The 14,213-nt window shown below is 40.5% G+C and overlaps 1 protein-coding gene across 1 annotated transcript in view; it reads right to left on the reverse strand.

Annotated features, from left to right (window-relative positions):
- The window catches only part of cps1 (carbamoyl-phosphate synthase 1, mitochondrial), a 44,415-nt gene extending 38,767 nt beyond the window's left edge, over positions 1 to 5,648 (reverse strand). The window contains exons 1-11 of the mRNA XM_034561178.1: positions 5,307 to 5,648; positions 4,229 to 4,338; positions 3,940 to 4,084; positions 3,508 to 3,597; positions 3,354 to 3,410; positions 3,169 to 3,261; positions 2,978 to 3,067; positions 1,984 to 2,112; positions 1,731 to 1,837; positions 1,434 to 1,575; positions 649 to 726 (exon numbers count right to left, since the gene is read on the reverse strand). Coding sequence (XP_034417069.1) covers positions 649 to 726; positions 1,434 to 1,575; positions 1,731 to 1,837; positions 1,984 to 2,112; positions 2,978 to 3,067; positions 3,169 to 3,261; positions 3,354 to 3,410; positions 3,508 to 3,597; positions 3,940 to 4,084; positions 4,229 to 4,338; positions 5,307 to 5,432 — 1,167 coding nt within the window. The 5' untranslated portion in view covers positions 5,433 to 5,648. The remainder of the gene's footprint in view (positions 1 to 648; positions 727 to 1,433; positions 1,576 to 1,730; positions 1,838 to 1,983; positions 2,113 to 2,977; positions 3,068 to 3,168; positions 3,262 to 3,353; positions 3,411 to 3,507; positions 3,598 to 3,939; positions 4,085 to 4,228; positions 4,339 to 5,306) is intronic.
- Positions 5,649 to 14,213: the final 8,565 nt, after the last annotated feature.

A 14,213-nucleotide genomic window follows, 5' to 3' on the forward strand; every position in this document is an offset into this window, starting at 1 on the left:
TCAGCTATGATCATTTGTGCTAATTGAACAGACTGACAATGTGCCTATTTGTTCATAGTCAGGCAAAACTCTTTGTGTTATGTAGAAGGTAAAAGTGAATAGTTACAAAAAAAAAAATATTGCTCTTCCTGACAGTCAAGGGAATACAATATTTGTCATGGGCCAAGTGCAAGATGTTTTTTGTGATACCCCCGAAAGAAAAACCCATGAGGAGCAAGAGTTCTCCAGCTGAGCTGTCAACTGCATGTAATGGTAGAGAGGACAGGTCTTATTATTCTGCCTTAATATGACAGAGGTTACAACATACTTTGACCAGTGACTTGACCTACAGTTCGTGCCTGTCATGTGGGAGACAAGAACTGTAGCACAGAATCATCAACGCCTTATTGTGGGGAAAGGGACAGGCACCTGTGGCTCTGGTGCAGTCAAATGTGAGGCACCACACGTGATTACATCTTTCATTGCAAGTGATGCATTAACTGCTTAAACATTCTGTTATTTTTCAGCAATGTCTGGTTTACATACAATATACATAAAAGCAAATGGCCTTCACAAAGCCTCAGTTCTGCCTCAGTCCTGTTTCAATGGACATCTTGAAATGTTACACGTTCAGGTAGTTTATGCAGCACTGTAAAAGTCTGTAATTACCTCTGTGTCAGTGGGACCGCCTTTAGCTTCTGGGTGGAACTGGGCCGTGAAAATAGGCTTGGTGTTGTGCATGATGCCCTGGACAACATGCAGATTTGATATTAGAAAACAAAAATCAAGCAAACAGTATTCTGCATTTTGGAAACAGCCAAGTCTATTTTTGGAGTGTAGACTTTGTGGTCTACCATATGCATATCTTAATTGCTTCACTCCATTTGGACTGTAGGAGAATCAGGTGCTTTTTCTTTTTTTATCATTGAAACTGACGGAACAAAATTATCAAGACCACCAGAACCCAGTATGAGCACCTTTGACACCTGCAGTTACACAAATAGACGGCATTGACCCAGATGTCAATTTCTTATTATTAATAAGTTATTATGGTATACAACTAGACATGCTATAAAAATATATATATATATATATATATATATATATATATATATATATATATATATATATATATATATATATATATATATATATACTAAATTCTGGTATTTTCTTGGAAAGCAACTTATTCGATCAATTATTTAATAACCTTTTACACCTAAAATCCCATACAGTATTCGGCATTTCATTCGTTTGCATTTCGGAAACAGCAGTCTATTTTTGGAAAATGTTATTTAGTAAACTTTTGTACCATAGGCATATCTTAATTGCTTCACTACATTTGGACTGTAGGAGAATCAGGTGTTTGTTTTTTTTATCCTCGAAACTGACGGAACAAAATTATCAAAATGCCATGTTGTCTGAGAAACAGACTGACACAGAATGAAAGCAACCTCATTGGTGCCATCATTGGCGTTGGTGAAAAGAGGGCTCCATCCTGGGGGCAGGGACTCGCTGTCTATGCCGTAGCCGTGGTTCTGCGCCGTAATGAAGGCCTGGCCCGTCATCACATTTACCACCGGCTGGTTCTGGCCTCTGGGGATCCACAAACACGCAGAAAGCACAATATTATTTTGGATCATACAACATGTAGATGCATGCAGGCGACAGGATACACAGTCCTATGAATGGTGTCAAACTATTCTGCTGATCAACTGCTGGTGGTAACGCAAAGTTAATTCAGAGCTCACCTGTTGCCCATAGGTAGCTTATATGAATGAGCTCCTGCAGCCAGGGCAGTGATCTGATTGCCCATACAGATCCCAAACACTGGCTGGGGACGATCACTCTCCAGCACCTTCACAGGACAAAACACAGAAATAATATGTATGAAGGTAAACTGTAGCTCATGGTATAAGTATAATCAATTGGTAATGAAATAAAAGCACAGATTAAACCTAAAATGTTGCACAAAAATCAAAATATTGAAACATTATTTTCTACCTTGCGGACATTGTGGATGAGTGTCTTGGCCAGAGACGGATCTCCTGGTCCATTGGAGATGAAGAGACCGTCATAGTCTAGACTCTGCAAATCCTGATCCCACGGGACCAGGTGGACTTCTGCACCCCTCTGCACAGAGAGACATATAGAAATATAGAACATAGAGACACACACGATCTTATTTAATCTTATGACATTGCTTAATGGTCATGTTAATGTAAAGTAACCTAAAATAACTTGATAGTTGTATACAAATTTGATATCAGTTCAGAATGTATCCCTCTAGTTGTAAACATAGCATTTTACATGTGTTGTAATGAATGACACAAATAAACCCATCTCATGATGAATGCTCCAACATTCACTAAAAATAACAAATATTTACCAACGTCTCAAGACTCCAAAGTTCTCCAAAAATAATAATATTGGTGTCTATAATTATTAAACAATTAGAGCAAGCAAATGGTCTCATTTTGTCGATCAAACTATCTTCAACCTCCACAGTAAAGCAATATTGCCATAATGTATTATTACCAGAACGTCCAGCCGGCCAGATACTCATCAACAGACTCATAAAAAGTCAAACAAGGGAAGGATTTCTTTTAATACAAACAGACTACTGCATTAGAAGTCTGCAGGCTGCTTTTCCTGACTATTTCAAGGAATTACAAGCCAATATCAACACCATAAATAACAAACAATTAAATGGAGCATACAATTATGAGAAGGCCAGTATCTCTTATAGAGAGATGACAAACCTATAATAAACTAACTAATACAAACACTTTTTTAAGACCTTCCATTACAATCACATATTTTTTAGGTCAGGTTGCAGACAACATGTGAACAAATGTTATTTTCTATATTTGAGCAATGTCATTTTGGGCTACATCATTAAAACATAATGATGCGTGTGTAAACTAATGAGGATGCACAATCAATAACACAGATGTCTTTTTTTAAACCACATTAAAAAAAAAAATTTAAATCTCACCTTAACCAGCAAGCGAATAATGTTATGTTTAATACCGCAATCTACAGCCACCACTTTTATTGGGTTTCCTTTTCCAAAAACTTTGATTTCCTAGGAGTCGGAGAGATACAGAAAATGGTTAGCACTAATCAACACCATCTGGGAAGAACTGCTCTTTTGTGATGTTAAATACAATAGTTAGCAGCTGTTACCTTGGTTGAGACTTCTTCTATTAGGTTTTTTTGATTGGGGTCAAATATCTCAACAGGTTGCCCATCAAACTCAATCTTCCCCAAAGCTGTGCCCTGAGGAGTAATCACAAGCAAAATGACAGTGAGTGATCAACCAATCAGTTTGTGAACTTTTGGTGCAGTCCAAACTTTTCTGTTTACAGTACCTTATCTCTGATGATCTTGGTCAGCATTCTGGTGTCTATTCCAAACAGAGCAGGAACCTTTAAAAAGGAAAGTACATTTTGTAAATCCGCAGCAGAGTCCTACTCTCCTCTCTGAGATTACAACAGATCATCAGATGGTCATTGGAATCCAAACCTTCTCTTCTTGTAGCCATTGTCCCAAAGACTTGACAGAGTTCCAGTGGCTGTACTCGTGACTGTAGTCTTGGACAAGAAGACCAGTTACCTAGAAACACCAAACGACAACCTTTAAATATGGTCAAAGCAAGCATACGTTTTTGCCTTTTGCCATCTTAAAAAGACCTCCAGAGAAAGAGTCTCCAGCTATGCTGGCAGCCCTGTGATCTTAGCATCATAATGATTACACGCCAACAATGACAATGCTATTTACGATGTAAACCATTTTAGTTTATCGTGTAAGGAAGCTTTCTAATTAACAGTCAGTCTGGACCAAGGTGACGGACTGACCAACAGACAGACAAACAGGATCAAAGCAGGAATTTAAAAGGAAATACATTGCAGCACCGAGGCCTCCACAAAGTCTGAAAACCACAGCAGATTTTCTTACCTGAATGCGTTCCGACTCCAAATGTTTTCTCAGGCCCAGCTCATCCAGCTCCTCGCTGTTGGGAACCCCGTAATTTCCAACAATTGGGTAGGTCAAGGTCAGGATCTGACCTCTGTAGCTGGGGTCAGTCAGGGCCTCAGGATACCTAAAGCAGAGAAAGAGCAGGATATTGTGATGTAGTGATGACGAAGCACATGGTCATTTCATTGACTCATAGCCCTCTATAAAGTGAGAAACTCCAGTGTAACTTTGTCTTTATGAAAACTTTATAAGTATATCTACTTCTTACCCAACCAGGCCAGTATTGAAGACGAGTTCCCCGGCTACAGAGGCACCATGCCCAAAGGAAAACCCCTTCATCCTGGTGCCATCCTCCAAGACCAGGTGGGCCGTCTGGGCCTGGTAGTTAAAAGAGATCCGGCAGATAACAAGATACATTTCCCCCAAGAATAAGGCATTCCATGTATATGAAGCCAGTTTGGACAGACCAAAGGCTAATGTTTGAAATGAACGTGAGGTAGACAGACTTAGGAGTTTAGGAGTCACCAGCGAGAGATTTCATGCTAAAACTGCTGGTCTGTAAATGCTGAGAATTTCTCTCACTATGACCCCCAGTCAGAGGCCATCACAATCCTGTGACCAATTAGTAGTTCAGACTCATATCCTCAAATACAGCATTCTTTAAAAAAATATATATATATATATACACACACACACATTATATATATATATATATATATATATATATATATATATATATATATATATACACATACAGTTGTTGCATGATGTGAAAGTTAGCTAGTTGTAGAAATAGTTTGCGCAGGTTGCATCTCAAACATGATGCAACTCTCCATGAAATTACCATACATGATGCACAGAATGATATCAGCTGTGTGCTGAACATTATCTGAGACAGCGGTCTGGAAATATCATAGATTGTAAAACTTTTCTTTTTGTGTGAGTTGATGACAACCCACCAAAAATCACCTTTTCCAACTTTATTGAACTGCTTTGCGGCGCTGCAAGTACGCCATGCAGAGTCTAAAGCAGTGAGCGTTGACCGGTAAACTACAGCACTACTTTCAATTATGTTGAAATAAGAACTTGTTGAGCTTCCGGGCCTATGCCGAATAATGTATGAGCTTTTGCCGTTTTTGGAAAAACGGCTGCAACAACGTTTACACATGTGTACGTTTGTGTATAAGCAATGCACCGCAGACTAAGCACTTTTTTCCCCCAAGGAATTCGGCCTGAAGTCAAGAGGCATGGCCTGATGTGGCGTCCGCGCTCCAACACGCTTCTCGTACATTGTGTGCTTTTTACAACCGACAACTTTGGTTTCCGCTCACACGTCGTTTGCTTACCTTTACGCTAAAATGTTTAGACGTTTGAAGTCTCAGCCACGCAGAGGTGTTTCCTACTCTTCTGCCAACCACGCATCCTCGCCTCAGAGATTTAACAACGCTGTAAGCTAACAGGATTGTTGTCATGTTAGCCTAAATTACTCTTTGGGTAAAGTTACACAGACGTGAATGAGAAGTTCCCCGATATAAAAAGGCTGACGTATTCGCACTGTCGTGAGAACAGTGTATTTAGACTACGTGCTCATTTAGGAGACAGTTGAAAGAGTTTCGTGGCAGCCCCCTCGTGTTGTTCCAGACAGTTCAACCGAGCACCTGAAACAATGGCTCGCTATTGGTCCGCGTGATGTAGTTTCACAACGTTTTGATTGGTGTCCAGGACCACGCCTACTCTGTCAAACAAGGAATGAACGGGATTCACATCGGTTTAAACCGTCAAACACGCGCACACACACGCGATTGTAAGGTGAGGACAATGCGTTCTTCAGGCTAAATCAGTTTAACTCTTTCTAGTGCACCAAAGTGTTAAGCTTTTAAAGGCTAGCCGCAGTCATTGCACTTGTTTTGTTGTATTAGTTCACCATAGATGTTATTTAGTTGTTAGTTTTCATAATAAGTTTGAACACCAATTTAAAACTTCAAGTAGACTTTTTGTTTTTTAAGAAAAAGTTCTGTTTCCACGCCGATGCTTCAGAAAAAAATACTGTGAGAAATATTGTTTACAGCCCACATTCTAGGACACTGACACATAAAGTAAAAGGAAATAGATGTCGAATGAGAATGAATGCCCCTGCCTGCAGTACACTGATGTGTAGTGCTTTCAGTGCAGCAAACTCTTTTTTCTTCTTCTTTGAGACCAGTCGCCTGCAAAAGAAAAGGCAAACAGGCCACGGACAGGCTGCATGGTGGTGGGATTAGAGCTGTGTGTGTATTTGCTGATCACTGCAAGATTGGTCCTCTGTGGAGAAGGCTGCCTGGCTGCCACTATGCTGGGTTCAGCAGTCTGAACAAAGTGGGTGTGAGTAATAGGACGTGTGTGGATCAGGAAGTACCTCCACACTCCTGAAATTGGACTTGGAAAGATAGATTGTAGACCTACAGTATGTCACTGAATTCACTTACATTCATGATAATTAACTGCTTATATACTTAATTTCACACTTTGGTATACTTTCGTTGTGTGCAGGTCCTCTGCACCTTTATAAACCCCCTTGTTAACTTCAGGACACGTTCCCCTTGTTTAAAATCAGTCTGCACTCCAGTTCAGTAGATCTGTGGAGCACTGGTGACATCCAGTGGTGATGCATGCACGCTGAGGGGCGTCTAATTTCATTTAGCTGCCAGCATGTTAGGCTTTACAGTTAAAAAACACATTTATATCACATAGGAAGTGGTCAATTAAAGTAAATGATAAGTACCATTATGCTTAGACCTGGTCCACGGTGTCCAACAGACTACAACATTTGAAGTAGGCTATTTATTTAAGGAACTGAACAGAAGGTAGGTTATTAAAACAGATGGTTTTGCTAAACCAGTCGATCATGGTTAACAAATTGTAATAAATCATAATTTGTCTATAGAACCTCATTATTGTCGTTTGTCCATAAAATGGGATACAATTAAGTCCAAGCTGTTCAAACAGACTGATCAAGGTGATAATGTACTGTATATGCAATGTCACCTTTTATTACATCTAGAGTACTGCCATTGACATGTATTTTTTTACTTTGTTACCACATAGATGGATAATATTTAACATGAGTCAATTGTATATGTTTACAGGAAAACAAAAACAAATACATTAGTTTGCCAATAATCTCCACTCCTAGAAAACATGTTAAATGTTTTTGCTAGAGACCGATAAGAGTAGAATGAAGGGAGGATATCTATTTACTGCAGTAGAATAAAGTAAAGCTAAAACACATTCTTGCTAAATGTCTCCATTGTCTCACAATTCCAGTCAAACAAACACCTGACATTTTTTATTTTTATTTTTACAAGAGATGCCAGAATATCAGAGTGTCATGAGGCGTAAAACACACTTAGTTCAACTTACTGCCATATCTGAAAAATAGAGTTTATCTCCACACATGTAAGACTTTTAAAACTGCATAGTACCAAAGCTTATCATATGAAGCTTTCTTAAAAAGTGATGGAATGTGAACCAGTGCTGATGAAAGTTGGTATACTATATCACACAATTGTCACAATTTCTTCACAAGTTATGCACTAGAAAAAGGCAGCACTGGCTACTTACAGTCAATAATGAATCACAGTGGAAAATTGCTTGGCAATGATTGGGAGAACCCGAGAAGCCTGTGCAATGTATGGCCCCTTATTGCGTGCAGGGCTGTGATTAGCTGCCCTCCAAATGCATCCCCTCATTGGCCACGGTGTGGACTAATGAGCTCCAGTGTCTGTCCTCGGTGGAGAGACCTCACATTGTCTGCGGTTTCAAGAGTGAGCTTCAGATGGTGACCAAGCTTAAGAGAGGACGTGAATAGACAGGCACGCTCCCTCGCGTTTCTCTGTGCCAGGTTTCCAAGCATAGTCTCGGCCCTGAGATGACAGAAATAATGGATGGTCGTTTCAAGTATCTATGACGGTGTTTGTTAAGCACAGGATTATTAGGCATACCAGTTATAATATATTGGCACTTTATATATCATTCAGACCCAAATTGACCCAAATTGACTATCATCTTTCGACAGCGAGGTAATTCAAAGGTCTTTACCGTAGACATAAACAGATTGAATAGGACTATAACATGTACAGTGTAGTGCAAAATATGAATAAATAGTCCTGCGTTTAATTTATCAAAAGGCACTGGGAAACAGAGAAGCTTCAACCCCAGATTCAAAAGAGTTGGAGAAGACTTCAAGTTTTCTGGCATAAATGCAAAAAAACTGAATACTGCTTCTTCATGAGTAGTTTTGACTCATTGGTTCATAACGTAGCAGCCGATGAGAAATGCATTTTTTGTCCCTTAAACATTTTATATTATAATTAAATAGTATACATTTTTTAGAAGTTCTACATGGTGAACGACTTAATATACTTTTAAATACATACGTCAAATTATTTTTAAATACTTTTAAATGTAACACTGTTGACCTAATATATCTTTAAATCCATCCATCCATCCATTTTCAATACCGCTTATCCTCATTAGGGTCGCGGGGGCGCTGGAGCCTATCCCAGCTGACATAGGTCATATTGTCGATAGTGCTACAGGCTCACTGAGAATGACACTAGACTTGATAGCCCCACTGAAGAAAAAGACAGTGAGGCAAAGGAGGTTTGCTCCCTGGTATAACCCTCAGACCCGCGACCTAAAGCAAACTTCACGAAAGCTTGAAAGCATATGGCGTTCCACCAATCTGGAAGAATCACGCTTAGTTTGGCGAGATAGTCTTAAAACATATAAAAAGGCTCTCCGTAATGCCAGAGCAGCCTATTACTCATCAGTAATAGAGAAAAATAAGAACAACCCCAGGGTTCTCTTTAGCACTGTAGCCAGGCTGACAGAGAGTCACAGCTCTGTGGAGCCGTGTATTCCTATAGACCTCAGTAGTAATGACTTCATGAACTTCTTCAATGAAAAGATTTTAACTATTAGAGGCAAGATTGATGCTCTCTTGCCCTTAACTACTACCGATCTGTCATCAAGAGGAGTGGCCTTGGAAACGGCTGTATGCCCTGGTGTATATTTGGATAGCTTTTCTCCCATTAACCTAGACCAATTGTCCTCAATGGTTTCTACTTCTAAACCGTCTACCTGTCTCTTAGACCCCATCCCAACGAGGCTGCTTAAAGACGTGTTGCCTTTAATTGGCACCTCTCTGCTGGATATTGTTAATGTGTCTTTGCTAACAGGCCATGTAACACATTCCTTCAAAGTAGCTGTAATTAAACCTCTCCTGAAAAAGCCCACTCTTAATCCAGAGGTGTTGGCTAACTACAGACCAATCTCTAACCTTCCCTTCCTCTCTAAGATCCTTGAGAAAGTAGTCGCAAATCAGTTGTGCGACTTCCTACATCAGAATAGTTTATTTGAGGAGTTTTAGTCAGGATTTAGAAAACACCACAGCACAGAGACAGCACTGGTGAAAATTACAAATGACCTCCTAATTGCATCAGATAAAGGACTCATCTCCGTACTGGTATTATTAGACCTTAGTGCTGCGTTCAACACCATTGATCATGACATCCTATTACAGAGACTGGATCAGTCGATTGGCATTTCAGGTACCGCACTAAGTTGGTTTAAATCCTATTTATCAGATCGATCTCAATTTGTATTTGTAAACGATGAAGCCTCAATGACCACCAACGTTAATCACGGAGTTCCACAAGGTTCTGTGCTTGGACCAATTTTATTTACCTTATATATGCTTCCTTTGGGCAATATTATCAGGAAACACTGCATAAACTTTCATTGCTATGCAGACGATACTCAATTATATCTATCGATCAAACCAGAGGAGACCAACCAGCTCGCTAAAATTCAAGAATGTCTTAAAGACATAAAAACATGGATGACCTGCAACTTCCTGATGTTAAACTCAGACAAAACTGAAGTTATTTTACTGGGCCCTGAACACCTCAGAGATCAATTATCTGGTGATGTGGTTTCTGTAGATGGCATTTCCCTGGCATCCAACACCACTGTAAAGAATCTAGGCGTTATCTTTGACCGAGACTTGTCCTTTAACTCCCACGTTAAGCAAATCTCAAGGATTGCATTTTTTCATCTACGTAACATCAGGCACATCTTGTCTCAAAAAGATGCAGAAAAGCTGGTTCACGCGTTTGTTACTTCCAGACTAGATTACTGCAACTCCTTATTATCAGGCTGCCCTAATAAGTCTCTTAAATCCCTCCAGTTGATCCAGAATGCTGCAGCTTGTGTACTCACAAAAACTAAGAAAAGAGATCACATTACTCCTGTATTAGCTGCGCTGCACTGGCTCCCTGTAAAATCAAGAATCACATTTAAAATTCTTCTCCTCACCTACAAAGCCTTGATTGGTGATGCACCATCATATCTTAAGGAGCTTATAGTACCATATTGCCCCACTAGAGAGCTGCGCTCACTAAATGCGGGGCTACTTGTGGTTCCTAGAGTCCTAAAAAGTAGGATGGGAGCAAGAGCCTTCAGTTATCAAGCTCCTCTTTTATGGAACCAGCTTCCACTTTCAGTCCGGGAGGCAGACACAGTCACCTCATTCAAGAATAGACTTAAGACTTTCCTGTTTGGTAGTGCTTATAGTTAGGACTGAATCAGGTTTGCCCTGGTCGAGCCCCTTGATATGCTGCTATAGGCTGAAAGGCTGCTGGGGGATGTTTTAGGATACACTGAGCACCTCTCTCCTCTTCTCTCTCTCCTTATGGATACATTTACATCTCTCTATTGCACCTTATTAACTCTGCTTCCTCCCCGGAGTCGTTGTGACTTCACGTCTCATAGGGTCCATTGGACCTGGAGGTGTCTGATGCCTGGTGAGCCGGCCTCCCACCTTGGCCCTGCTGATGCCCCGCCCCCTCCTCTCTACCTCCTTCTGTTTCATGGATTGGAGTTCCATTCATACATTGTCATATTCATGTAATGTGTTTATGTAACTTTGTAAATGCTGTTCATTCTGTACACATGACATCTATTGCTTCTGTCCATCTGGGGAGAGGGATCCTCCTCTGTTGCTCTCCTGAAGGTTTCTTCCCTTTTTTCCCTGTGAAAGGTTATTTTTGGGGAGTTTTTCCTGATTCGATGTGAGGTCCTGGGACAGGGATGTCGTATGTGTACAGATTGTAAAGCCCTCTGAGGCAAATTTGTAATTTGTGATATTGGGCTATACAAAATAAACTGAATTGAAAATAAACTGAATAGGGCGAAGGCAGGGGACACCCTGGACAGGCCGCCAGTCCATCGAGGGCAATATCTTTAAATACATATGTCAAATTATTTTCAAATACTTTTAAATGTAACATTGGGTTGTTCCATTCAATTACCCTTCGCATTAATCAAAGTGGCCATCAAAAGGGTCTATAGGGGTTCACTCAAGCCCTCATAACTGTAATGGGCTTAACATGTATACTATTGTCACTTTAGAATTGTACTTTGTTTGCATCTTGTCACCACATTACAGTATGTGCAGTCAAGTTAGAAGAATACCCCATATAGCATCACCATTCTTGTTTTGGTTGATAGCAACTTTAGCCTCCAGAGTTGTAAAAGGAAGTCAAAGTCATCAGCTGGAGAGAAAAGGAGGAGACTGTCTCTTTAGGCCGGTATCGGATTCCCTTCCTCTGTAGTGAGATAGTGTCCCCAAAGAGAGCATGCATCAGCCCCCTTAAGGAGTCATGGCCCCCGCTCCTAGAAATCCCAAGAAACTTCACACCTCCCTGGAGAGACTATAAATAGGCTCCATCTGTGCCCCCGGGCTCAGTTACAGCCTCATTCCTTTTGGTATGGTTGGAGGGCAGGAAAGGAAGCACTTTGAAAGGTTTGAAAAGCAGGAGAGTGGACACAACCAGAGTCCAAAGCCGACTCTCTAGTCATGACACATGGCTGACCTATGCTGCATTTCTTGAGGCAAAGGAAGTCCATCGGTGCTCTCTGCCATTTCCTTCTCTACAGCAACCCTCTCGACACTCCGACTCCCCGTGGAGTCAAAACGCTACTGACCTGCAACACGCGGCGTCTTTGGAATTTTACACCACACTACACTCCTCGCATGATATTTTCTCTTCACATTTTATTAATCATGCTTAATATAGGAGGGTAACAGGGGCACCGTGTCTTAAAATCAGTGCCTCGGTCATTACTCTTTCCCAGAGCTTCACGGGGCAGCTCACAGCTTTATGGTTGATGTTTTAGTCCTGGTACTGGTAGCATAAATTACATTAATTTCTGATCTGTGAACTGAGGGTGAATTTGAGAGATCACTATGAATGCATTACAGTAAGCGGGCATAAGTGCTTCAGATCACACCATCCTTCCTGAGAGGAGACAGTTATAGTGCCTGACCTGCCTACCCCCCCATGCTAAAGGACAGAGCTAGAGGGTGTGGAGGTTAGGATATAACCAAGGATACTAGTTTGTAAAAGAAAATCCCCCAGAAGCCCTTCCTCTCACATCTATCTAATCTTCAGTCTAAACTGACACAATCCAAAGATTCCAGAATTTGTTATCTTCGGTGATTACATGTCATTTAGCTGACACTTTTATCCAAAGCGACTTACAATCATGTTATATTCATACACTGTAGACACAGCTACAGGGAGAAATTCAGGGTTAAGGGTCTTGCTCAAGGACACATCGACTAGGGCGGGGATTGAACCGTCAACCCCCTGATTGCTGGTTAGCAGGTCCATCTGACCCACAGTCACCCTGATGAACATCCACCTAGTTTTCCTCATTCTCTCTTTTATTTGATTAATATATTTTTCACCCCAGTGTGTGAGATCTCTGCCTGCAGCATCCCTTTCTTATAGCTGCAATATCTCTCCCGAATGCTCATGCAAAAGAGGTGGAATTATTTAAATAAAAGGAAATAGCTGGCTAATAATCGTTTTTTTAAATGCACCCCATTTGTTCTGCTCCATTCTGCCCTCCAATTTGTTTATTTCTTCCCATTATTGTTTGCTGATGCTTTAACATCCCAATTCCCCATAATGATCACTGATGTTTCATCTGATCTTATTCCCACCAGGCTCAACATAATATGTGTGATAATGTTTGAAACACAGTCATAGCCAGAAGCTGGCTAAGTATGAACCTTTGTGTGTGGAAGGCATTATGGGTGCCATTACTTAGCGAGTGCAGAACAAATTATTTCAATTTAATATCATGAACTTTTAACAGAAAGTGTGAACTTGTAGCTCAGCTCTAAAGGAAACACATGATGTTTGTAGAAAAGGGCACAAGTACCACACGTTTAGAGCTCATGTTGGCCATCTGTTAGACCAGACTGCCAAAAAAGGAACACAGGTCAACTAAATATCGATAGCTGTGACAGCTGTCATTCATGGTGTTGGCCCTAACTAGGATATTTATAGATCAGTATTGTTTCCATCTATAAGTATCCTAGTTAGGGCCAAGACCTGGAAGACTTGGAAGATGACAGATATTTCCATAATGTCACGCGGCGGGAACTGTGGAGGAGGACTCGGACGCAGAGTGGAGGTTTAACTAACCGTATATTTATTTCTTAACAAAAAATCACAGGGAAAAAATCCTGGAAACGACTAACAAAAAATCACAGGGAAAAAAACCTGGAAATGACTAACAAAAAATCACAGGGAAAAAAAACCTGGAAAGACTAGCTCCTCCGAAGAGGGATGATCGGGAACAAAATAATTACATAGGTTCCTGGATTTGACTATGACAAGGCGTGTGTGCAGGACGAAGGATCAGACACACTGGCACAGGACAAGGGGAGACTTGACACTTGAGGGAAGTGGGGAAACAGGTGGACACAATCAGGAATCAGGGAAGACAATCAGACTGGTGACACAAGAGGAAGGGCACGGAACCTGAAACGAAAGGAGAGTTAATTTCCAAAATAAAACAGGAAGTCACAAAACAAACATGGAGACAGGACAAAAACCCAACTTGACATACAGGTGTGAAACATAATTTGAATTAGTGATTAGTAAATGCACAAATTCATCCAAATACAATCTTAATTCTCTCTTTATACTTATACGCCCTTTTTGTTATCAAACTTTAGTTTTAATATCACTAATTTGTTCAACTTGGTGTTCGGTTCTGCGTACTGAGTTTAAATTCATGCAGGTTATAGCTATATCCTCTTCCCATACATAGTGTTTTTTGTTGTTGTTGTTGTTGTTGGATTTTAAGGTATCTGGTAAAACTCAACACTTCATACTCATATGATAAGGTTCTTA

This window comes from Cyclopterus lumpus, chromosome 21, assembly GCF_009769545.1.
Source record: "Cyclopterus lumpus isolate fCycLum1 chromosome 21, fCycLum1.pri, whole genome shotgun sequence".
NCBI lineage: Eukaryota > Metazoa > Chordata > Actinopteri > Perciformes > Cyclopteridae > Cyclopterus > Cyclopterus lumpus.